The sequence below is a fragment of the Melospiza georgiana genome, chromosome 6 (genome assembly GCF_028018845.1).
Source record: "Melospiza georgiana isolate bMelGeo1 chromosome 6, bMelGeo1.pri, whole genome shotgun sequence".
Taxonomy (NCBI): domain Eukaryota; kingdom Metazoa; phylum Chordata; class Aves; order Passeriformes; family Passerellidae; genus Melospiza; species Melospiza georgiana.
The window spans coordinates 40,220,507-40,247,491 of record NC_080435.1 but is presented as its reverse complement, the minus strand read 5'-3'; the positions used below and the strand labels follow the sequence as shown (position 1 = coordinate 40,247,491).

The following is a 26,985-nucleotide window of genomic DNA, read 5'->3' as shown; positions in this document are numbered from 1 at the left end:
ATGGTCCATCTAAACAAAGCTATCTGTAAAGATCTTATTAGCAGTGGGGACCATAAAACTGAAGAGTCTGACGTGGCATGGGATGGACAGGATCAGGTAAATTAGGACACAGTCTGTACTGCTTTTGTAATCCACACTCCTACTAGAGAATGACAGATACACCCTATGACAAGAGCAAGGTAATAAGCAGTTGTCCTTAAATTACAGCTCTCCATGTAAAATCTCCTGAATTTCAGACAAGCACTGACTGTAATACAAATTCAAGTTAATGAATTTTTAATACATCTTCTCTATTTAAAGATGATGACTTACAGCTGGCATTGCTTATATTAAATTTGTGGTATTTTCCATTGTTTGTTTTTAATTATTTTGATTAGATTATTCTTGGAATTGTATGGACAAAAGCAACCCCCACATAAGCAACTTCAGTTTCTGCTGCAGTCAAGAGAAGTTTCATCTGCATCTGCCTGGACGGCTCCTATGGGTTTTAAAAAACATAGCACAACTATTTCAAGGAGATAAACAGAAAATTAAACTAGAGATACCAAACTAAATCTGATCATTTAGATCAGGAATGGTAAGTGTTCAGATCCAAACTTGAAGGATGGCATCATTTCTTTGCCACACTTGTCAATATTGCTATGCACCAATAACTTCATATATTTTCAGTAATTTTTTTATAATTATGAAATTAGTATTAAAAATTACTTGACATTTGAAGCCTGAGGAGCCAAATATTTTGGCAGGTCGTGCTCTTCTTGTAGCTCTTTCTGAGCTTTGTCTGGTTTAATTTTTTACATTGTTTTTCTTCCTATATGTAGCCTATTCAAGGATAAAGGCAGTACTACCAGCTGCTGAGGTACATAGATATTTTCACACCCACTCTGGAGCAATGGCACACAAACAGCTCTGACCATCAGAAAAATGCAAATGAACTAAACTACAGAGGTTTGAACTGCTGTCATTACACGTATCACAGCAGTGCCCACAGCTATTCAGTACAAGGAATAAACAGAAAACTGTAATAAAACAAAATTTCCAGTGTGCTCTACCTACATTTTTCTTTCAGAATAGTATATAAGATTGGTGCGTTTCATAATATTACAATGTGAATAATCAAATTAGCATCAAAATAACATTAATATGCAGAACTAATAAACTTAGAAGAGTATGAACACATCTGCAATTTTTGGTGTGTTTTTAAGCAAATTTAAACATACATACAGTTTAAAGGATAATACTTTTTGAAAGTTTCTTCAAGGTTACATTTACTAAATACAGGAACTTCAGTAGGAATATGTAAGGAACTCCTACTGTTTTCATCCACAGCTGCTCATTCCTTATTATTAGTTGTGCTTACTTTCACCAAAACTGGTTTTACACGCAGCAAAATAAATAACAGGTACATGTTGAAAAAATAATAATAAAAGAGAATTGTAAAGACAAAAATTCATCTAGATCTTTGATTCTTTTTGTAGAATACCCCCACAAAGGAAGTTTGCCCAGTACGGCTCATAGTAATCTAGGATCAAAAGCAAACAGCAAAGAAAAGGCACTACTGAAGTCATCACTGCTGCCAAAGTGTCTGCATCTGATTCACAAAACTGAGCCTCAGAATCTACACCCTTGTGCTGCTTTTGCCATGGTGTGATGACCTCCAGAGATCTAGTCCAACCTCAGCGATTTCAGAGTTCTGTTTCCTGCATCTTCCTAAATATCTTTAAGACAGACTAGCAGTGCCATCAATAGAAAGGATTCTCCTGAACTCCACCTAAAAGCTTGTATATGTAACAAAATAAAACAGGTTCAAGAAAAAAGAAATAAGTATAATCATAGCATCAAAAAGAAACAGAACAACACAGTGGGGAAAGTGAAATTTGAAGTGCTTTGTTTTGAAAAAGTCTATCTCAATATGAAAAGTAGGTCCACTTTTGGGCCCAGCTCTTCCTACTATACCATGGTAATCACTTCTGCAAGACTGGGAAGGCTTGCAGAAGATACCTAAATGAGTCACTACCTTGTGAAGAGTCTTATTCAAAAGTAAAATTGCTTCACATGTTGTCAGTTTATTTTTGAAGCAAACAACACTGTTTATGGTAGCACATCCATGCAAAAAAGACAAAGGAACAAAGTCAGATTTTTAATGTTTAGCAGAGAAACAGAAAACTGATCAAAATTTTACACAGACAGAATAAGCTAACAAAATTCTAGACTACAGAAAAGCTTTAAAGTAATATGTTTACCTGAAAATATATCAATAAAATGCACCAAATATGATCTTTTCATTTGAATGTCACATAAGTTTCCATCATGATCTCTTGTCAAATTTAAAGGAAAAATAGTAACTCAGATTCATTGCCATTTCCAGCTTTTGAAATGTCTAGATACTAATTTTTTTAAAAAAAACTAGTCAAGTGACGTCCAAAGAAACAGAAGATACTCAAAAACATTTGATGTCTTAGACATCAATATAGCTAATTGAAACAGCCAAAACTAAAACTACAGCAGCTGTTGCTTTAAAATCATGATTCAAAGTTCTGTGATCTCACCTGTTTTGTGAAACACACCATGGAGAGGGGACTTCAACACTCTCTTGTTAATGAATAATGGAGGCTATACTAAGCAGAGGGGAATTCCCCTAAAACTAAAGTCAAAGAACATGACCCAACACTCTTACTATTACATGAACTCTTTAAATTTATATAATCTCATATTCTATTCAGTATTTTTTGTAGAAACACCAGTGAACTAGCACACAACCTTTTAAATCAAAACATTTATGCAATTCAGTTACAAATGTAACATAAAATTACAGTGACTAAAGCAAATAGCTGCATTTTTCATCTGACTGCTTTGTATATAATCAAATTTTTGAGTTCATCTACACAATCAATCAGTTTTTCTTGAAATTACATGGGGTCTGGAAGTCACCAAGGAAAGCAAAAAAATTTTGAAATCATACGTCACAACAACATGCCAATGAATAGTCTTCTATAGAAATATGAACATATAGTACGTTGTCATTATTTTCTCTAAAAATAGTTCTGCTAAGGATGCATTAGAGCTTTTAGCTAGTTCATATGCGATTTTAAAACCATTTCTCTTTTTTTTTTCTAAAAATTTATCTCCATTCATCTTTCTGTGTGTAAAAGTGAAAGCATGCACTTTCAAGTTCAATAACAGATTTGAATTATGCAGTACTTGTGTTAAATACAACCAGATGTATGTCATCTTGTCAGGTGCCAATCTTGCAAACTACTTTCTCTTGTAAGACCACTAAACACACATTGATGACTGTGGTTGCAATAGCATCCCCACACTACCAAAATGCCAAGCTGCCCAAAATATTTAATACTGTCTAAAAAACATCATCACAGTATCCTAGTACTGTTAAATGACTAGGAAACTGTTTTGCTGTCAAATAGTACTGTATAATTTAGAAGCAATAATTATAGTCTTTAGTATAATAAAAATTACCATCAATGACAGTGTAATGTGTATTATTAATACATCATTTGGCATATTTAGATTAGCAACCAGCAGATGAACTGATTTTGCAGAGTATACTCTTCAAACTACCTACAAACACCATTATTAATGCCTTCTTTGCCTCACTCTTTGACAGTAAGACTAGCTCCTCTCCAGGTACCAAGAGCCCTAATCTGAAAGACAAAATGAAGCCCCCATGACCCAAGGCGAGAAAATCAGTGACCTGATACATCACTTAGACACACAAAAGTTTATGGGGACAGATGGGATCCACCCAAAAGTACTGAGGGAACTGTTGGAAGTGCCCACCAAGTGGCTTGTAATCATTTACCAGCAGTCCTGGCTAACCAGGGAGATCCCAGTTGACTGAAAGGTAATAAATGTTATGCTCTTCCACAAGAAGGGACTGAAGGAGGATCCAGGGAACTACAGGCCTGTCAGCCTCAGTGCCCAGAAAGGTCATGGAGAAAATCATCTTAAATGCCATCACGTGGCATGTACAACAAGGGGATCAAGCTCAGCCAGCACGGGTTTGTGAAAGGCAGGTCCTGTTTGACTCACCTAATCTCCTGTGACAACATGTCCTGTTTGGTGGGAAGTAAAGGCGGTCCATGTTGTGTCCTGGACTGTAGTCAAGTTTTTTTCACCATTTCCCACGGCACACTCATGGAGAAACTGGCTGCTCATTATTTGGACAGATGCATTTTTCACTGGTTAAAAACTGGCTTGATGGCCAAGCCCAGAGAGTGGTGGTGACAGGAGTTGCACACACCTAGTGGCCTGTCACCAGTGGTGTTCCCCTGGGCTCACTATTGATGTAAGTCCTGCTAAACATCTTTATTGATGATCTAGATGAGGGGACAGAGTACACCTTCATCAAGTTCTCAGACAACACCAAGTTGGCTAGGAGTGATCTGCCTGAGGGTAGGAAGGTCCTAGAGAGGGATCTGGACAGTCTGGATCAATGGGCCAAGATCAATTGTATGAGGTTCCATGAGGCAAATTGCCTTAAATTTCAGTCACCAGTCCTGCCCTTGTGTCACAATAACCTCAGGCAGTGTTAGAGGCTGGGACAGAGTAGCTAGAAATCTGCCCAGTGGAAAAGGGCCTGGAGGTGCCAGTCAACAGCGGCAGGACCTGATCCAGTGTGTGCCCAGGTGCCCAAAAAGGCCAATGGCACCTGGCCTGAATCAGTGGGGCCAGCAGGACCAGGGCAGGGATTGTCCCCCTGCACTGGAACCTGGTGAGGCCACACCTCAAGTTCTGTGTCCACTTCCAGACCCCTCACTGCAAGAAACACATGGAGGTCCCGGAGCGTGTCCAGAGGACAGCAGAACTCACAAACCATCTGGAGCACAAGTCTTGTGAGGAGTGGCTGAGGGAGCTGGAGGTGATTAGTCTGGGTATATGGGGCAGAGGAGACCTTATCACTCTCTACAGCTACCTGAAAGGTGCTTGTAGTGAGGTGGGAGTCAGTCTCTTCTCCCAGGTAACAAACATTAAGACAAAAGGAAATGGCCCAGGTTGCACCGGGGGAGGTTTACATTAGACACTAGGAAAAATGTCTTCACAGATAGATTTGTCAATCTTTGGAACAGGCTGCCCAGGGAAGGGGCATTCCTGGAGGCATTTGAAAGAAATGTAGAGGTGGCACTCGGGGACATGGCTTAGTGAAGGACTTGGCAGTGTTAGGTTAATGGTCGAACTCAATGGTCATAGAGGTTTTTCAAAACTGAATTATTAATATGAATTATATGAAACATTACAATCACGTACAGATGGCAAATGAGATTTCTGAAATATTGTACTTCTACTGAAGTACTGGAAACATTTCTGACATGTAAACAGAAAATATTGTAAGGAAAAATTAATTTTTTTAATTAAGAATTTTTTTAAATTATATAATTTCATTTTCATCCATTTTCTTCAACAGAACTCTAAGCCATTTAACAGGAGTAATTTTGCTACCACAAAGCTTCTAGGTAATATTAATCCTTCTCTGTAGAATAATGCCTGCCAGCTGAAACTGCTCAGGTGACTTAGGGCTCTGCTGCAAGTCCACTGTTGCCCCACGGCAGAACGCAGTGCTGGGACTGATGGGGAAATTCTGTCATGTCCTTGTGACTCACTCCTAGAGACTCCCTGTCCCTTACTCTTCAGAATAAACTGTGTGCATGTTTGGTTCTTGGCTGACCAGGAAAATTGGCTGCTAATGCTCTGGAATTCTAGACATATGCCCAACTTTCTTCTTTTTCCACTCAGCTTGAAGACACACAATCAGGGTCAAACTACAATCAGTGGAAGGAGCTAAAAAAGCAGCTGAAACAAGGCTCTTAGACATTCAGATGTTTTCTCACTTGACTAGACCTCTGCTTTATGACAACTAGACCTTGAAACAACAAATTCACAAATATTGGGCAATCAAAAAACATTCCATCTCTGTCTGTCTCATCCTCTTTTCATCCTGATCTCTTTCTTCTCAACACCTGTATGTGTGTTTCCATGTAGCTTTTCCAACCTTATCTCATTTATTTAAGTTTAGGCCAAAGCTATCTGGTACCTCTGCACAAAACACTGCCTGGTAGAAACATATCCATTCTTGGTTGTCCTCTCACTATATCATTGTCAATGTAATAAATAGTGTTATTTGTTTCACAATAAGCATAAATAACAATTGTAAGGCAAAGTAATCATTTACATCAAAGCTGTGGAAGGAATTAAGTTAGGGTTTTATTTTAGTGTCTGGTTATAGTTTTGGAATACTAGAATGCTAAAAACTGACAACTTATGAGAAAAGACACTATTCCATCTTGGCAACAAATGTGTCCTACTGTCTGTATACACTTCATACATGTTCTCTACTGAAAATTCTAAGCTTTGTGGAATTGACAGGTTTTGTCATGTGAAATATCACAAAACTTAACGGATATTGAGGATTAAACTATTTTCTAGGAAGGCATCCACTTGTTAAATGTAGATTAGGATTCTATTTATACATTGTTCTATATGTAATCTTCTTTCCAATCTCATAAAGAAAAGCCTAACCCAACATCTGACCGAATGAACCTTAATTGGTTTTTTCCTCTAACCTTAAGCTGCAAGACCAGTATGAAGACCTGTTTTATAGAAAATCTTTTTTTAAAGAGCAGGTGGTAAGAAAACAGCTTGCAGACCTCTGCTATAAAGTATCAGAACCCTAAGCATGGGAAAAACAATACCATCTCACAATAGTACTAAACCTGCTTCACCTGCTTATTATGTGTTAACAGCTCATCTTTAGGCCGAGATTTATTTTCTGCTGCTTGAGATTCTTTCTGAACTTCTGAGGGAAAGAGAAAAAAAAATTGGTGTAAAAGATGAATGTAAAAAACATTTAAAATATTTTTGTCCTTCCTGACAGGTAATTCAGTACAGAATTTATTATATGCAATTATTCTTTCAAAATCTACAAAATACCTAGAACATTGTATCAACTTTATCTGAAGCCAAATATTTCCTCAGTATTTCCTCAGCTAATTAGATTTCCAAAAATAAACATAATAATAGGAAAAGGACCTACAATGATTAATACTAAATAATAGCATTTATAAAATTTCTTATCAAAAGTCTGGTTTGTTTCTCCTACAGACTGCACTGATAAGAAAAAGAGCTAAATACAAGAAGAAACATATATGAGAAATTTATATGAACAGATGTATGATCCTTTAAAGCAAATAAATCAGTAATGCCTCTAAACATTAAGCAATTCCCCAAACATATCTAAGTTCAAATATTTGAATTTTGAAAACAGTTTGAATGACAAGAATAGAATGATGGGCACTAATACATATGAATATAGATGGATATCTTATGATTCCATTTCCCTAATCAGCATGCTACTTAACAAAAGCCAAATTCTTTATAACCATCAGTTGGAAAATCAAATTCCATATGAAAAGAACAAGAGGCACAAAAAAAAGAGAAAAATAAGAGTACACTTGTGATTTATGAAGTACCAAAATGTTTTCAAGGAGTGTTGAATTTCCTTTCCATTTTTATCAGTTTAAAATATGAACTACCTATCTTAACAACTCACAAGCAAATAGAAGCACTATAAACTTATTATATTTTAACATTCCTAGATAATTCAGAATGTTACCAAGCTTGCTTGGTGAAAACTTGGCAGGACTTGAGGTCCATTTTTTATTTCCTCATGTTCTATTGGTGCCGATTGTATAAGCAAGAGAAGAAAACTAGTGTTAAACAACAATGCTAAAATAAAATTATATTACTGCCTTACAGAAAAAAAACAGCATCAAAGGAAGATATATGTGTAAATTAAATTTTGAACCTTCATTACACAAATTAGTTTGAAAGAAACAAGTGCATTCAGAGACAAACGATCTTAGGCTCATCTTTTGCAAACATTTACATACATGTTTAACACTTTACTGTAAATGACTCCTCCATGGAACTGCTCATAGTAGGGAAGTTTGTGTGTGCAATTCTCAGTTAATCATTTTCTCCAGAGGAGAAAATTATAATTTCTGCGCTAGCAAGAAAGAAATTACAAAATTTAAAGTTGTTTTTACTTCACAAACATACTATTCGTGCTCGTCAAAGCAGTGTTCAATAATTCCTCTTTTTGGATGAAAAAAAAAGAAGAAGCAGAAATAAAATACAGCAGCAGCTCTCAGCACAGGTGGTAGTTTTAAGGGCATTGTGTGTTCTGAGATCCTGGTCAGCACACACAGACTTTACCCATTGAGCCACACGCTTCCTTGAGGAGCCCACTGTTAAAGATAGCAACAACAAACAAGTATCACATCTAAGCTACGTTTCATTTGAGAGTACTGATCTTTAAAACTGCTACTGAAACATTAAATATTTCTGGGGAAAGAAGCCACAAGCTAATGCAAGCATGAAGTAAAGCTACCAGTTGAACTTGTATTAGAAACAGTCTGATACATCATAGTTTACTGACACTATAAATGTCCACTTGCTTTTTAATGTAAGAATCTTCTACTTGGTAGAATTTTTATTCCACTGAGTGGCTTGTCCTCCTATCAATTTAAAAATATTGGTTTCCAAGGCTTAGTCTTTTTTGTAGAACTTTAATACCATGTAAGAATGGTTTGAATTGTAACATTTTTTCTTGTCTATTAGAAAATGAAAAGGAAAAATGGAGTCTGTGGCTAAAAAAAAGTGATGTATAAAAAGTGTGGCATATAAAGCCACAAAAATGTAAACTAGAAAGCTATAGAAAGCTATGGCCTTGCATGTACATGTTGTACATGTTAGTGCCTTACTTTTAACCAAAGCCTTAGTAATTTATCTACCTTTGACAGGAAAGACAGCTTAAGAAAAAAACAATTCATATTACTTGTTTTTTTCATCACCTTAAGAACAATGCACTAAAGTAGAGAAGTGGAGAAACAACTCAGACTAAAAGAAAGAGATTCAGCATTGTCTTCTCAAGCTATACCAACCAACCTCCCTCTTCTTTGCAATACATACATGTTTTCAAGCATGGTGATTACCAAGGACTATTAATTATTACAGTCCATCTAAGCCAACTGTGATTCTTTCCCTATGTAATTTATCCAACTCATGGAAGCAAAGAGAAATTTTCACAAAGCCCTTCACTCAACCTGGCTGGATCAACTTATGTTTCTAAAGTATTGCATAATATGCAAATTTTACATATTAATTTTCCTGCTCTATCAAAACCAACAGAATTATATGAGCAAATATTATCTTAATTTCATTTTAGACACCTGTACATGGTATGCGATTGCTTTCCTTTGTTGGGTGTGGTGTTTTCTCTTTTGTCCATTCACCCTGGTTGAATCACAGGCACAATTGTGTTATTTTAATAAAATTATGTGTACTGTCAATATACATACTATGGGCCATGTGTTTGCATTAACAAAAACAAGGTCAAAGAGGTGTGATATGAACTTTGGGAGATAAAAGAACTGTGGCAACTCTCAATTCCTGCGGGAATCAATTCTTGAGTGTTCTGCCCCTTGTTGAGGAAGATGGGTCCTGCACCAGTATTTTAACCTAAGAAGTGATCAAAACTTCTACTGTGTCTTTAAAAAAAATCTTTAATTAGACATAGCATTCCTCCCAGAAGTGTAGAAAATTATTTAGGTACTCCAGAAAAAAAAAAAATCTCCAGGTGTCCAGAAGTGGTGGTGCCCACCCCTGGAGAGTGAGCAGCTCCCTTCAGCAAGTGGCAGAAAGTCCCACAGCCTTTGCCATGATTAACCATATTGACTGTACTCAATACTGCGTGCCCCCTGAATTTAAAATGTATTGCAAACTCATAATAAAAAGCATCATAGTCTTAAATTGGGTACATTTTAACAGATCCTAAAACTGTGAGAAAAGAATTCCACAGGTTATCTGTAAGCAAAAAATAAGAAAACCAATAGGAAAATTAGGGGTTTCACCACTTGAATAGAACTAAGCTAAAGAAATTGAAGTCTTTTGCTTATTTCTATGATGTTTACAATGCATGATAGCATTGAAAGTGAAACGAAAAAAAATAAACATTTTCATCAAGCCTCCTAAAAATAGTTTTATTATACGTCAGTATATTTGTAACATAATTGTCATGTCAGCTGACCAAATAATGAGATACTGTAATGTTATAAGCAAATACCTGCTTACTTTTGTTTATGAAGCAAATACAAGTCTATATCTTCTAGAACTTTTCTCCATCAAACCAATTTTGTCAGTATTAATGCATTACAGAGAAAATTTCAAGGCCTCATTACTGAGATTAACTTAAAAGAGCTAGAGATGTTTTTTAAAAACTAAAATATATCATATGATGTCTTGCTGGTAGTACAGTGGGCTCTATAGTCCTTGTTTGATAGAAGCATTCAAATCTGATGTTTTGCTTAGAGAAGAAAAATGATCATTTACTTACCATCCTCACAAGGTCCTCTGAGCAACCAGCTAAAGGGGAGCTGCAGGTTCTTCACCAAGAAAGTGCATTTCTGAGACAAATAAACACCTTCCTATGGATACTAAACCAAAGATATACTTAGTATCTCAATATATTTCAAAGTTAACAATAAGCCTCAAAGCAAAAAAAATTACTCCACACATTGGAAATTACATTATTCTTATAGCACAAATTCTATGTTTTCACAGAAAATACTATAGGAAATATAACTGATAACCAATTTCCCTCAGAGGATACAGGTCTAAGTAATGATGTTCCACTGAGTTGGCATTTTATTCCCAGGTAATGCTATTTCAGTGCACAGGGAAATCCAGCACACAGTCCCTCAGCAGCACCATAAGATATCAGTGCTAACCAGTCATAATACAAGATGGAGAATAAGATAGAGAACATAATTTTCTTTTTTTTCCCCTTGTGTAAGGAATTAAAAAAACATATTTAATTCTAAGAGTAGGCTTTCATTTTAGCAGTTCCATTCTTTCCTTTCTTCAATTAAAACAATACATTTCTTACTTTATTTGAGAATATAAGCTATTAAGTTGAGTGTAAAGTAAATAATCCGTGCATCATCATCATGATCATAACATTAACAATAAAGTATTGCTAAAGTCTTCAACCTAATTATAAGGTCACTTCAGGTCAAAGACACCTGCTGCAAAAGCCTTTGAATTCAAATAAAAGGTAATCAGCAAGAAGGGTCTCATTTATCCTCACTAATGTTCGTATGTCCAGACCCAAAAAACTATTAAACAACAAAAAAATGGAATAGAAAGCTATCACTGGGTTCAAATTTTAATTTTATTTTTAACTAGATTGATCAAACATTTGAAATAAAGAACTAAATATCACATTATCCCAGGTCAGATTTTCAAAGCTCAGAGCCCAGCAGCTTATACTACAAAAAAACAAAAAATCAGTTTACATATCAGGACTTGGCAGAAGCCAAATTTTGAAAATCCTCCCTAAAACATAAGACAAATTTATTTAAAAAGTAACAAAACCATACAACTCTGCACACATTACCAATCACTACCAATTATTTCTGGTAAGGTAAAATACAGCTTACCAGGTCTAATAATTTTTTAATCCTCTTCACATTTGTCTGAAGAATTTTTGTAATCAACTGACAAATTCCAACCAAAAAGTCCCAAATTATTACGTCCCTAAAATACTAGTCAGGCACTGAAAAGGCATCATTCCAATGCTGCCTTACTGAGAAAAGTATTCTCTGATTTCCATGCCAATTGAAATACACCATGAAATATACAGAAAGTGGAGACACAGAATGCCTCAACCACACAAAACAGCTCTCAGAAGAAAATCAAATCAGAGGACATAAATCAACTGGAAATGCAGTTCTTTCTGCAGAACTGCTGCTCATTGACTTTCGAATTTTTCAGGCGGGCTTTTTTCTATTCCAGTTTTTGTATTAAATAAAAAAAGAGTCAGTCTCACATTTAGGGAATGTAAAGTACTGTACATTTTAGCTGTCTTGGAACTGAGACAAAATTAGCAGCCTTGCCTAGAGAGGACAAAAAGCCATCTGATACTAAGTCAACTATTTAGTTAACAAATTAATTGGCAAACTTCTGGTGAAAATCAAGGAAAGTTATCTCTAGCATCTACTTGACATTTAGTATTACTGATATCACCTGCTGAAATCAATTGAAGGAACTCTATTACAGCAGCTTACATGATTTACATAACTTTGACAATAAAAGTAATTGTCTTACAAAGACTTCACAAGCTAAACAATAACTGAAAGAAGGAATACTTCCAATTATATTTCAGATGCATATAATGCACTTTTTCATCTGTCATACTGGAATATGTCAGCTTAAAAAGGGAAAGGAGAATAAAGAAAAATATGTTTTAAACTATAAGCACAATAAAAAATAACACCCCCAAAGAGGTAATGTTTTAATGTATTTTGATATTGGCTCAATTTCATTTTTAAGGGACATAAAAAAATAGCAGAAGAAAGAGTGAAGAATATTCTATGATACATTAATGTCTTTATCCATTTGTTTTGTCTGGCTTCTGTGTTGTAACACATTGTAGGAGCTAGAAAAAAAATATACAACTCTTATAAAAGTAATATTTACCCAAGAGAAAAATATTTCTCTTGTTCTGGTTCATCTAGTTCCATTTTTATGTTGTATTTCTGGCCAAGAACACTCTCCAGGAGTTCTTTGATCATCTGGTCTGAGGGAGATGGAGAAGTAGACTGCAGGGAAGCAATTATTTCATCAATAGACCTTGCAACCACTTTCACAGGCAGCACTGGGGTGGAAGTAGACTCTTCAGATTTGCTCTGCTGGAAGTTCTTCTCGTATATTTTTGAAATGTCTGGTCTAGTTACATCCCTTGCCTCTTCCAACTCTTCTTAAGGAGACCTCACACTTGGCTGCTTACTTCCTTTTCCCAGAATCCTTCTCAATTCAACAGCTAAATCTTGTTCCTTGGCTTTTGAAATCACTCTGTGTCTCCTCTTTCAGCTCTCCCTAGTTATTTTTGCTTTTTTTGAAATGCTTTCACTTGTATCAGAATCTGTAGACCTAAATTCAATGCTATCTTTAATGACTGTACCTGCTTCTTGAGTTGTATCTCTTTAAATTCTGAAGAGCCATCTGTAGCATACACACTCAATCCTTAACTTTATTCACAATTTTTGTCTTTTCTAATGAGATAAGGGAGCTATTAACATGAAAATTAAATCCAGAGTAATGACTTCTAAGGTGGTCCTGGGTGTTTGTCTGCTACAATTTTTTTTAGTGGTACCTGCAAATGATACTATTACTGGAAAAGTTACAACTGTAATTTCATTAATAAAATTGAAGGTTTTCTGTTTATTTTTCCAGAGCAACTTCCCTGATTTTTTGTCAGCACTGTTTTCTATAGATTTATTTCATCTAATCATCACCCTGAGTCAGGAGTTTGTTTTTTCATGTCTCTTGCTTCAGAAGACACCCTTACTTTCTGTGAACTTCAGAACACCCAGTGAATTAATTAAGAATATTTTTATTTATATTCATGACAGGCTCATGTAGACTCTTCGACCTCTGGAGAGGATAATGTTCTTAACTGAGGCAATTGATCTGGTGTTAAATCTTCCAATAAGGGCTAAATGCTCATGTTCCTGAGAGCAGTAACTATTGCTTGTTTGATCTTCAGACTATCCCACTGAGATTCCTTGTGTTTAGTATCATGTTCCTTAACCATATTCAGTGCCTCCACATAATTCAGTCCGGAGTACTGATGTTTTCTAGCAATTTTCTCTTACTGTATGCAGTCTGTGAACTCAAGCAGAAATGAGGATTCATATTTTATGCACATACAGAGGCACCCCCTTGCAAGGCTCTTCCATTTTGCTAAGGGTCTCATTGGTGTTTACAAGATTGTTCCAAACAAGTGTTGTGAAGCACCAACAATAGCTATCAGCATTTTACATCAGGAAACTGAAATAATTTCTAATTTTGGGAGTTGGAAGGAAACCTCAAACAGGAATAAAAAGAAAATGAGAAAGAATAAAGCTCAACTCTTTCTCGAAGTAAACACAAATACCTTTCCACCTACAAAACAAACAAACAAACAATAAAGTCAGTGACCACTGAGCCCCTCCAAGTCCCACTCCTGCCTGTCCCGAGAGCCTCCTGGCTGGTCCCGAGGCGGAGCCGCCGCCGCTGCCTCTGGAGCCGGGCAGGGCAGGGACGAGCGGCGCGCTCCCGAGCGGGGAGAGAGCGGGAAGAGAGTGGGGAGAGAGCGGGGAGAGAGCGGAGAGAGAGCGGAGAGAGAACGAGGAGAGAGAGCGGGGAGAGAGCGGGGAGAGAGCGGGGAGAGAGAGGAGAGAGAGCGGGGAGAGAGCGGAGAGAGAGCGGAGAGAGAACGAGGAGAGAGAGCGGGGAGAGAGCGGGGAGAGAGAGGAGAGAGAGCGGGGAGAGAATGGGAAGAGAGCGAAGAGAGAGCGGAGAGAGAGCGGAGAGAGAGCGAGGAGAGAACGGGAAGAGAGAGGAGAGAGAGCGGAGAGAGAGCGGAGAGAGAGCGGGGAGAGAGCGGAGAGAGAGCGGGGAGAGAGCGGAGAGAGCGGAGAGAGCGAAGAGAGAGCGGAGAGAGAGCGGGGAGAGAGCGGGGAGAGAGCGGAGAGAGCGGAGAGAGCGGGGAGAGAGCGGAGAGAGAGCGGGGAGAGAGCGGAGAGAGAGCGGAGAGAGAGCGGGGAGAGAGCGGAGAGAGCGGGGAGAGAGCGGAGAGAGAGCGGAGAGAGCGGAGAGAGCGGGGAGAGAGCGGAGAGAGAGCGGAGAGAGCGGAGAGAGCGGGGAGAGAGCGGAGAGAGAGCGGGGAGAGAGCGGGGAGAGAGCGGAGAGAGAGCGGGGAGAGCGGAGAGAGAGCGGAGAGAGCGGGGAGAGAGCGGGGAGAGAGCGGGGAGAGAGCGGAGAGAGCGGGGAGAGAGCGGAGAGAGCGGAGAGAGCGGGGAGAGAGCGGAGAGAGCGGAGAGAGAGCGGGGAGAGAGCGGGGAGAGAGCGGAGAGAGCGGAGAGAGCGGGGAGAGAGCGGAGAGAGCGGAGAGAGAGCGGGGAGAGAGCGGGGAGAGAGCGGAGAGAGCGGGGAGAGCGGGGAGAGAGCGGAGAGAGCGGAGAGAGCGGGGAGAGAGCGGAGAGAGCGGGGAGAGCGGGGAGAGCGGGCAGTGCCCGCAGCCGCCCCCGCCGAGCTGCCCCGGCAGCACGCCGCACTCAGAGACCGCGACGTGAAGTGTTTTATGAGTCGGGCACTGGTGAGACATTCCTCTCCTAAGTGAGCTGAAACGCATCAGCCTCATCTGGGCATGTCATTAGAAACGTGTTTCTTCTCGCTTACCCGCGGGATCCTGAAAGGCGCAGGATGGGCAAGGGATTTGTACCTTGTTAGCCTCATTTCTCTCCTGTGTGTAGCAACCCTTGCTCTGCTGTCAGCTCTGCCCTGAGAACCAAACATATGAACTGCACTTCTGGGAGCTTGTGCACCATCCATTGCAGTTGTTTCCTGGGTGCAATTAGTTTCTTACAAAACTAATTTTTGTTATTGTCAAAGTCTCAGCTTGGAGATGAAAGCCCTAGTCAGCTGTGTGTGGCTCATTCATCATCATCAATAAAGTTTGTGTTATTGGGATTTTATTTTCAGTACTAGCAGTTGTGCAACAGTAGAGACTCCATCTGAGAGTCCATAAACCAAACAGCTTTGCAGTATTAAATGAGCAAAAATCTGAAACCAGTTCTCTGAGAGGAGTCCTGGCACCATGTCTTGCAGTTTTACTAGCCAAACCTTCAGAGAACAGAGATGTCGAACATATTTGATAGCTTTGATAGCTGTCTGGTGAAAGTTAAATTTTAACAGTGATTCTTTTCACACATGAAGTATGTACTATAAGTGGACCAAAAAAAAAAAAAAAAAAAAAAAAAAGAGCGTTTTGGTGTCCAAAAAATACAGAAAAGATAGCAAATGCCAAGAATCATCAAACTTCAGGAAATAAATTTTAAAAATTAACTTAGAAATTAAAGAAAATGTGGAAAGTTGAACTGAATCTATAAAGATGGTCATAACCATGGCCTACAAATCTACAAGGTGTCATTGATCAGGTTCCCAAGAAGGCTGATGGTCTAGAACACATGCAAAGGTAAGCAGATTATAGCAGTAAAGGGAAAAAATTAGTTTCCTGCACATAATATGAATGCAAAGTGCTGGAATTTCCATGAATCTCTGGATTGTAACAGTTCACAGAATTATGCTTGTCATCCACTTAAGACTGTTATGGTGAGTAAAAATAAAGACTTTTTTTTCCTTTTTCCACTTTGGAACCTCCAACACCCATGTGATCACAAGGAACTGTAGGGACTAACTGCAGATATTGGATTCAAATAGGGCATTAAGCTGATTGAAAAGCTCTGCTGGTTTAACAGGCAAATATCTCATATTATCTTCTTTCTTTGTAGCTTTCAGCTACATTTTTGTGGTTTTTTTCTCCTGCTTAATTGTATTCCTGGGGTTCAAGGGGTACACAGTGTCTTGCTTGCAAAGAGCGAAACTTATACTAGGCTGGATAGCTAAGTTTCAGCTTGATAATGCAACTGAAAACCTGTTGAAGATGAAAGTTATTGGCCAGTCATTACATGCCAATTAATAGCAAGTTTTCTCTTCTGATAGCAAGATAACTGATTAAAGCCCTGTAATATGCCCTAGAAGGCTTCTCTATTTGGTGCCTAATTTGCTTCTCTGACTGTCTAGCAAGAATCCCAGAGTAGCTGGAGAAGCAGTAGGTAGAATATCAAACAGCTGTTCTGTGTTGAAGGATTCCTGTTAGCAGTCCAGGCCATTAAAGCAGTTCAGAACAGGAATGAAGTGTTCGATTGCCACATTGAAGATGAATCCTATTAGCAGTTTAATGCAGATGTAAGCCTAGAGAACAGATTAATTTCAAACTAGTTAAACAGTAAGTAAAGCTTCAATGATTTCGTTTACCTAGAACAGTTCCTCTCTGCAGGAGTCACAGTGGGATGTGGAAGAAAAAGCCCTGCATGTGAAGAGGTATTTGCATCAGGAAGTTCCAGTAAGAACCTGCTGAATGACAAGAAGGATTTGCATTAAAAAAAAAAAAAAAAAAAAAAAAAAAAAAAAAAAAAAGTGGAGTCTTAGGAGGAAGGAAAAAACCTTAGACACAAATTTCCTCTTTAGGTTAATAGTGGTGATAAAATGGCAAATGAGTATGCTGTGTTATCTTACTGTATCTGTTGGCTGTCAGTTCTGCTTGCAGAAGGGCAGAGGCTGGCTCCTGGGGAATGCAGTTACCCTGTGAGAGAGGGAGGTTCGAGCCTTGGTTCTTAAACATGTCCTGTGTTGATGGTCTCTAGGCCTCGTAAGCAAAGCAAGTAAACACCCAAGGGGATCTGATGTCAAGTTAAGTCCCAAACGCTACATTTTTTCCCCTACTAAGCCACACATGATGCTTAGCAGCCGTTCCTGGAGAAATTGTTGGCAGTATATCCTTTAGATCCTTTTGCTTGAACTCCAGAGATGATAACTGCACAGATTCTCATCTCTGATACACAGGAAAACAGATAAAGCTTTTCCCCCCTTTCCCCAGGTATTACTATTATCATCCCTTAATGATCACAGCTATGCTTGAAGCCTGAGGGTGGGGGGTTTTATTAACATTAAGTATTTAGTTAAACAGGTTAAGCCCTATCTCTGAAGATTGCAAATTCCAAAATTTAATCAGTAGATGAATCTTTATAGTTAGCAAATGGATCTAGATTTGGAAAACCTTCTGCAAGTTCAGTCCCTGGGTACACATTATTATTTTTCATAATTAGACATCACCAGATCACTAAGCTTTCTAATGTCATATAAATTGTGTTATCTAAGTTATTAGTCTATTAATGTTATAAGGAAGTTTTTTCCTTCTTAGGAAGAAAAGCAATCATTAAAAAATTGTTCAGTTGGTTGGAGAAATTAAAAAATGCAATTCCTCATCTCCGACATTGTCTGAGTCCATGTCATGTAGGAAGTCCCACCCCCAGTGCACATCACTTCCAGGATCCAAGCACATGATAGACTGAGATGCACATAGTGCCCCACAGACACTGGGAGGCAACTGGAGTTAATCATGCTCCCAACAGCCACCTTCATTTAGGCAACCCAAAATCAGGACAGCATGGTGCCTATGAAATACCTACGGCCTGCTATGGGCTCTTGAGAAAATACCACAGAGAGACCTTGGAAAGATGAGCAGTTCTTGTTTAAAGGAAACTAAGAGCATAACTACTTTGCCAACTCTGTGGCTCACACCTAGTTTGACTCTACATGCTAAGCCTCACCTTGGTATCCTTTTCCAGCTGGCTGTGACAACCTTTGACCATGTCACAGTCCAGAGCTCCCCAGCCCTGCAGGGGGGTGCTGCATTCTCCCTTCTGCTGTGCTACAGCCAAAGCACCAATCCCGTCTTCCTCAGAATGACTGTACACTCAAAACTATTCCCCAATGCCAGAGTTCAAAAAGAATAGCAGCATATTTACAAATACATTTTCACCATGACATCCAAGTAACATTATTCCATTTTAGAAACTAGAACAAAGAGAGACTGAATGACTGTCTTAAGTCCCCTAATAGAACCAGTGGTAAACTCATAACTGAATCTGTGCTTCTGACTGATAATAAAGACAAAATCAGAGGTATGTATACTCAGGAACAGGCTACTCTTTGCTTTTCCGGCGCATCAACATGTTTAACATTTCTGCCAGGTAAATATATAAAATGGCCATAAATAATCAGAGTAAATGGATTAATTATAAGGTAAAATTCTGAATTTGGGGCATTGGGAATGTAGCACAAAGTTCTCTGACAGTTACACTGTGGGGACAGTAATCTGTAGCAGAATAATAAACGGCAGAGGGGTTATCTCTTAAATCAGACAGTGTCAATACTGAAAAGACTTTTTGTTAGTTGCATCCAGCTGAGCTGAAGGAAATACTTTTTTTTCCCAGTGATCAATCTATATTGAATCCCTTGTGCAGTAAGCAGCCATGGAAAGGTTTTGTGGAATTAGTATTATAAATCACACATTCAATCCCTTTGTGAATGTTGAAAGCATTGTCATTCTTCTAATCACTATATCCTATCTTTGATCCATAACAAATATGCACACCCAGCTCTACTAATCTCCATTATGATTGTAAGATATCTGTATTTGCCAGTTCCATGACAGCAGAAATAGTTAACATTTTTTCTTCCTCCTAGGATTTTGGGCTTTGTCTTTTTTTTCTCCCTTCCCCATTTAAGAACATTGGCATTTCCTAATATAATATAATGTAATTCAAAATAGATATAAATAAAAAAGTTGAGAACAAGATGAAGCTCTCTATTATAAAACATATTTATAATGAGAAGATCAATACAATGAGAAAATCACTTGGTCATTTTGAGTGACAATGATTCACAGATTTATTTTTAGCATGACATGACAGTAAAGTTTCCAAGTACATGCTAATTTATTATATAGCCCAAGAGAAATTACATGAGTTACTTCTGGAAGGCCATCGCACATGGCTGTTATTATAGGCACAAGGTCAGAGACATCCCTGGCGTTGAATAAGCCTGTAAGCAATAAACAGAAATTACAGCTAAACACCTAACAAGGTCTTTTCTGGGATTGGGCTTGCTTTAGTTTTAAAATTTGATTATATTTGATGGTATCAAAGATATATCTCTACTCTCCATTGTCTTTCAGCTAATACAGCAGGTTTCCAATTGGCCATTCCAGTCCAACTCTTATGTTCTCTTAGGACAACAGCTTGGTAGGGAATACATAGGTGTAGATACAATGTGTTTGTAGATCTCAGGTTCCACAGCTGAAGACTCAGTTTTGGTGGACATAACAATCTCACTTAATCACAAGAAAAATCTTCACATCACAGCAACAAAAAGAAATGCCCCTCAAAGGGCAGGGAGAGTTGCCTGCAGAGGCTGAAGTTCCAGATACCTCTAAGGATAATGTTTGAAAAGATTTAAAGGATTTCTGGGAATTGATAGATTTTGGAGCAAATATTCATAGATCCTGAAAAGGGGAAAATGGCTTGTTCAATGGATAATGGCAAAGCCAACTGATGACCTATGAAATTGTTTGGATGGAAGAGAGGAGTTTTCTCTTTAGGAGGAACTGAAGGAAAGTTCAGATGTTAGATTCCCTCTCAATCATCCCACCTTAACACATAAAAAGGAGTAAACCTGAAATTACATGCACAGCAGAAACATTTCAGCAGCTGCCTTGTTGGCTAGAGAGGGATGGAGGAGGAATGAATTAAATCTGATTTTTACCTTGTCTTTCCTGTAGCTGCACAGAGAACTGAACCCAAGTGATGGAAGCCATGTAGTGATCTAAATAATCTTCATGATGTCGGTCTCTTTAAACTATTCAGCAGCTTTCAAATTCACCCTTGAAGTACTTGAAGCAGCAGCAGAAGCTTAGATCAGCTGCTGGAATGATGAACCACTCTTCAAAATACTGAACCAGCTTCTTCCTCTGGGAAGTCCTAACATTTCACTAAATCCAGACCTTCCTCTACTTTTCCACAGGCACTGGTTGACTATACTACTTTATGGATCTCATAACTTTGGGTGTTACCAGTTAATACTCACACTCTCATATTTCAGAGTAAAACTACAGATTGTGTTAGGGTTTCTGGTCATCCTTGTCCAGCATCATTTTTGCTATACCCAGGTTATGTCCTGTAATGGAGTAAATAGCCAGTGTTTCTATATCTGTGAAAATGCTGCTACACACCCCACAATTGCTCATTGTCCTTTTCAATACAGCTCAAGAAAATGAGCAGTGAATGCAGCTTGAATTAATTTATGCTCTAGGAACTGCAAGCTGGATAACACTGTGGAACTGCTCCCTGAGGAGGGCTTTAAATAAGCCAGCCTTTATTTTGAACATTTAATTCTTCAGAACTGTCGGGCAAGGAAGCCATCTAGAATGGATACTGGTATCTCTCAATGCTTTTATGCAGAACTACTGTAGAGACAGAGACAGTGAAATGAATAGTTTTTGCAGGTAAAGTAGAAGATAGCAAACAATTTGAATATATGTTGATATGCAGTGAAAGAAAGTAGCATTCCTTCACTCTCCATTGCTCAAAATTAAAGGTATCAAACCAAGTCTACCTTCTGCATTGGAAAGTCAGCTTGCAAAGGAACTGGGGTAGTATATTAAGATGTTTATTACAAAGAGCTGATCAGCTCTGAATCTATTGTCCAATACATAGATATGGGTTTTTATCAGGAAAGCGGATATTCTCAAAGATAACTCACTGCAGGTTTTGGAGAAACAAGGCTATTGGAGAGTGGAAATACCTTTGATTCCAGTGGCAGATATTGTTGGGGCAGGGGAGGCAGATTTTGGCCCATTAAATTACTGAGGCAACTTTAACAAAGAAATAATTCGAGAATTCATGCATAGGCGTATCTCCTATCAAACATTGTTTCTTATACCAGTTTGTTTAGATTAACTGCACTCACTGCCTTAGTTTGCTTTCTCTGCTTCCAGCAAAAATTTGTATATATCCTGAAACACCATTTTCGGAATGTGGGGGAGGTTCTACAAAGTGAGTGACATCTAAGTACTTGTGTTTATCTGTGCATAATCATATTCCCATCTCTTCTGATAGTGTTTCTTTCACGCCATAATACTGTGGCTGCTATAAAACAACGCACCCTTTAAAACAAAATAAACCAAGCAAGATTTTCAAAAATATATCAAGTAATTGAACAAGAACAGACACACTGATTGAAATACATGACAGAAGCATTTACATTTTTTCAGTATATCATAACATAAGTAAAACAAACTATAACTGAAATAAATACCTACATGACTGCTCTTGAATCAAATTATAATTATCAACTGGATTTATTCTGGTAACAGCTAAAGTAAAACACACTTGATCAATCACATGATGAAGTATGGGCATCCTGCCAGCTGGAGTTCTGGAAAGAGCATACATACCTCTAACCATATTAGCGAAAATAATCTGGTTGTTTATGATGGGTAATGATTTACATAGTTAAGAACTCTTTTATTACACTATAGGAAAAAAACTCCAAAAGAACACAAAACAGAATCTCCCTTATTCTCATCACTGTAACCACTGGATATCAACATTCATAATTGTTCATTTCATTATTTGTTCCTCTTTCTCCTTTAATTGGTCAGATACATGAGTATTTTCAGATGGTGGGATGTTATTTGTTACGTCATTCAAGTCTTATGATATCAGCTCTGCAGGACGCCTAGAAAATGAAATGCAATGAATTGCACTGAAAATATAGAATAAAATGAAATGAAATGAAGTAAAATAAAATAAAATAAAATAAAATAAAATAAAATAAAATAAAATAAAATAAAATAAAATAAAATAAAATAAAATAAAATAAAATAAAATAAAATAAAGCCTGCAACGGAACATCAGTGTTGTAACGAGCTACACAATGTCTCCAGGGCCTGGCAGAGCGGCCATGAAAGGAGCGCGGCCCTGAGCGAGACCCGTGAGGGCCCGCAGGCCCGGCGCCCCCGGGAGCGCTGCCCGGGCCCCGAGGGCGCGGCCGCGGCGGGACCGGGCCTCGGAGGGGCCTCGGGGGGCCTCGGAGGGGCCGCGCTCCCTCGGGCTCCCGGGTGACACTGCCCGGGCCCCGCAGCCCCTGCGCCCGGCGGCCTAGAGGGCTGGGAAGGCGCGGCCGAGGGCCCGGCAGCGGGCAGTGCCCGGCCGAGGGGGGTGAGCCGCCCGGCCCTTCCTGCTGAGGATGGTGCGGCGGGGAGGGCACGTGTAGCCCGCCCTGGAGAACCAGAGCACGGCTTCTGGGCAGCAAGAGGGGCTGTAGGAAAAGGGGTGCCCTACCTTGGGCCGGCCGCAAGAAGGAGGCCACTTGATCGTCACGGTCGAAGATTGGAAGAATATTCTCACTTAGCAAAAGCTCAGAAGCAAATGATGACCCCATGCAGTGCCCTCTCTGCCCGGGCCCTGCTCCCCAGCGAGAGGAGGGTGAAAAGCCGCCTGCTCGCCCCTGAGCGGCCGCCCCGACGGGGGCTCTTCCGGCCGTGTCTGGGGGACCCCCACGGGCTCTTCTCAATGAGACCTCAGCCACAGGAGCGTAGAACCGGGGCGGCCGTGCCTGTGTGAGGGGCGGAGGCAGGGAGGGAAAACAGCCCCCCGACCGGACGCCTTCTCTGTGGCGAGAAGGAGAGGCGCTGCCGGCAGTCACCTACCCCCGCTCCCGGAGCACCCACGATCCCTCCCGGTCCAAAGCACCCGGCTCTGGGCACAGGCACGGTCCCAGACGGTCACTGTTTGCCCGCTTGAATGGGATTGGATTTCAGGTTGGAAACAGACGGGAAGACAGATTTCCCATCGTGGGGGAGGCTGGGGTCCCACGGTGTTTTCGGGGACTCGCTGTACAGTCTTGGGCCAGTCTGGAAAGCCGGGTGTGAGGGAGCCTCTGCAGGAGACAGATCCAGGCAAAGGAAAAGAAGGATGTAAGGACAGGGCAGGGAATGCATACCGATGCGGAGATAACCTCACAGCTCCTTCCCGAGCTAAACGCCTGGCCCGCGCAAGCACTGCCGAGAGAATCTCGTTCAAAAGACGATGATAATTTGGATAAAATAGAGAAAGCCCCTGCAAGTCAAAGCGAAGGGCCGGCAGATGCTGCTGCTGCCAGGGGGAACTGACTGAAACAGCCCTCCGCGTTAAAATTAAAGCTCCCGCCGCTTGCCCCGGCCCACGGGTGGGAGAGAGCCTGCGGGCGGCGCTCCCGGGCGGCGCTGGGCCCCAAGGAGCTCCGGCCCGTGGGCAGCGCCGCGCCGGGGCCGGCTCCGATCCTCCAGCAGCTGCGGGAAGCCCCTTCCCAGGGGCCAGAAGGCGATTCCCAAAACTCAGACGCTTGCTGAGCGGCCTTTGCGGGGCCCAGCTCTTCCTGACAGCGCTGGTAACACGGTCTCCCCTGGAAGTCCTGCCCCTGCTCCACAAACATATTTCCGTATTTTTTAGGTCAGGCTCTATGTTTGCACCGTTGGCAGAGCGCACTTGTGGAGCAATGAGCTGAGACCCTGATCCCATCTAGCTGGGCAAAGCTCACCTCAGCCTGCACTTTCTCCAGGTTGCACTAAAAGCTCGTCCTGAAAAAAAAATTTAAAAACCAAAGAAAGAAAAAAAGAAGAAACAAACAAACAAAAAGTGTACAGAAACTGATGCTACTCGAACGAGAGCTGGGGAAAGGTGCTGTGTAATTAGGGGCAGTGCTACTAACCTGACTCCTGAAAACCCCATCAGCTAGGCGCGACTGGAGAGCTCCTGGCTACTACACAGCGTCCCGCATCCTGGGAGAGTGCTTCTCTGCTGAGCCTGCTGCAAAGGATACTGAAAAATCCCGCTGGACTCGCAGAGCATCCTACACAGGGCTTCACCACATAAAAGCTCAAGTACAGGGCAAGGGCAACTACCAAAATACACGCTTTTTCCTGTGGCTGTGGGCAGAGGCGTCCTGACCCTCTTCTGGACTTAAGGGAGGATTTTCTCCACCAGGGCTGCACCACAGCAACCGGACCGAAGAGAATTTCCAGCAGCGGCTGGCTCTGACTAGGGCTTGCTTATTATACATCAAGTCGAGAGGCGCTAAGCAGATTAAGAGAAGATCCTGCCTGTGCTCTCACCTCTGGGAGCAACCTCGGGAGGGAGCTAAGCCCGCAGCCGGACAACAGGAGGCGCTGAGGCTTTGCACAAGCCGCGGCTCCCCTCCCCTCCCGGGCCGCGGGCATCCCAGCCGGGGCGGCCTGGGGGCGGCCGGCCCGCAGGGCGGCTTTGCCGGCTCCACGTTTGCTCCGCCCGGTGAAACGCCTCCGTGGTTTGTGGCAGCATCCGATGAGCGTGGCCGGCTTAGTGCCTGCCCTTTTTTCCAGGTACGGAGTGACCCAGCTTGGGCTGCCCGGCGTCCCGTCGGGTGTTGCTCCCGCGGGGCTGGGCTCTGGAACGCGAGGCAGCACCGCCCCGAGGTCACCCAGCGGGGGGGTGCCGGCAGCGGGGTCTGTGGGGCAGCTGCACTGCTGCCAGCATCCCCGCATGCGGCCGGGCTGCCAGGGGGGAACCACACTCCACACCCCTCAAACGCTGAAATGGGCAAGCCGCCACCGAAGGGTCTCTGTTTTCAGACATATAATACACCGCTTCCACTAGGAAAAGAGGAAGGATGCATACATCATTCTAATATTTCTTAGATATTCCACTGGGGTTTGTCCCAATTTCCATGGGTGTAATTTGACCATTTGAGAAAGCAGGAGTTTAATCCAGTGCTTTTATATATTTTATTTCCTTCAAGACATATTTTCATTTGTTGTTCTCCTCTGTTGATTCCAGAGTTTTGTTTGTTTCGAGGATTTAACTTAATTCTGTTGCCAGATAAAAAAATTTTAAAAATTAAAAAATTAAAAAATTAAAAATAAAAAAAAATAAAGGAGAGAAAGAACAAAGAAAGGGGTAACAGAAAATGCATTGAGAGAACAAGTTAAAACATATTTGTAGTGGCAGAGATATGCTGTATCTCGTCATTTGAATTCTGTGCCCCTATAAGAAACTTTAAAATCCTGTTTGTGGGGGTGACATTTCCACAGATCACTCGAGAACAAATCACAGTGGAAGCAACTGTGGCCATATTGAAGGATAAACACGTCAAGCTGAAATTCATACCCAGGTGTGAATTATAGTGTATTATACCATTTGTGTATTATAGTTTGTGTGGTATGATGTGCAAGCCTTTTTCAAAATCCCAAGAAGCTTTATTTCTCCTTCAAATTCCCACTGTTGGAAAAGTTGTTTGTGGGGGGAAGGGTTATTAGCTGCTGGTTGGTGATGTAGACTTTTTGTTTTGTTTTGTTTTGACTTTTTGGTTTTTGTTTTCTAGTATCAGGTGATAAAAGTTCTAGTAGCTAGGTGGAACGAAGTCACAAGGGATAGGATAGAGAAACCTAAGAAAAGTCCGTGGTGTTGACATAGGCTCGAAGAGCCGGACAGGACAGAAAATGTTTGATCCCTCTGCAAAGACTGAGAGATTCCTTCCATAATAATAAAAAGCTTTTTCCAATGTCAGTTTGTTTTATCGGTGTTTTTTACCTTTTACCAGCCTGTGTAGAATCCTCCTACCCTGTTCGTTGTGAGAAATCAGGTCAATAAGCAAGAAGTTGGAAATTAGATACTCACTACCTATTATTGCTGCTCCTGGGCTTCTGGCATCAGAGAAAGCTTCCAAATGAGCCTTCTGGGCTGAAGGCTTTCCACAGTAAAGATATAAAATGGTTCAAGTGACTCACCTGATGTTTGCCAAGTGGAGGTTAATATCAGTGGATCCGCATTCAGGCCTCTGTCCGTATTTATTGGGAGCCCATAGTATTACGTCTCAACACGGTGACTCGCATGGTTTCTGAACATAAGGCACCCGAAAAAGCAATATCATTATCACCATCAACATAGGACGGCACCCCGTTTGAAGGGCTATTTTAGCCCTGAGGAAGGGGGGGTTGTGGTGGGAGGAGGGTTGGGAGGGCTTTGGGGAGCACGGAGCCGAGCCTCCTGCTCGCAGCCCGGAGCGCCCAACCCGATCCCCTGCCCCGAGGGCGGTGGGAACGTGGGGCACTGCGGCAGGGCCTGGAGGGACCCTTCACAGCGGGAACCAGCTGTGGAGTGACGGGCGGGAGAGGGGGGAACCTGCGGATTTCAGGACTCGGGACTTTGAAGCACGTCCCGGCCATCAAGTTAAAGGAGCATCTACCGGCCTTTAGTAAATATTGCCTCTAATCTCAGGGGTTTAAGGCTGGATGGCCTTTTGCGTTCTCTTCAAATAGAAGGGGCTGCCCTTCCTTCATCTGCCTCATTTTATTTCCCCCTATCCCTCCTATCATTTGTCCTGTCCACCTGAAAGGGTGGTCGTGCCCGTCCCTCGTCCCATCCCGTCCCGGCCCCCGCCCCCCTC

General features: G+C 41.0%; 1 protein-coding gene across 1 annotated transcript; it reads left to right on the top strand.

The window, feature by feature from the left end:
- Positions 1–22,646, top strand: LOC131084956 (trichohyalin-like). The gene is made up of 4 exons (XM_058026713.1): positions 1–96; positions 14,095–15,214; positions 21,518–21,575; positions 22,469–22,646. The coding sequence occupies exons 1-4, from the start codon at positions 1–3 to the stop codon at positions 22,644–22,646; spliced, it is 1,452 nt and encodes a 483-aa protein (XP_057882696.1).
- Positions 22,647–26,985: the final 4,339 nt, after the last annotated feature.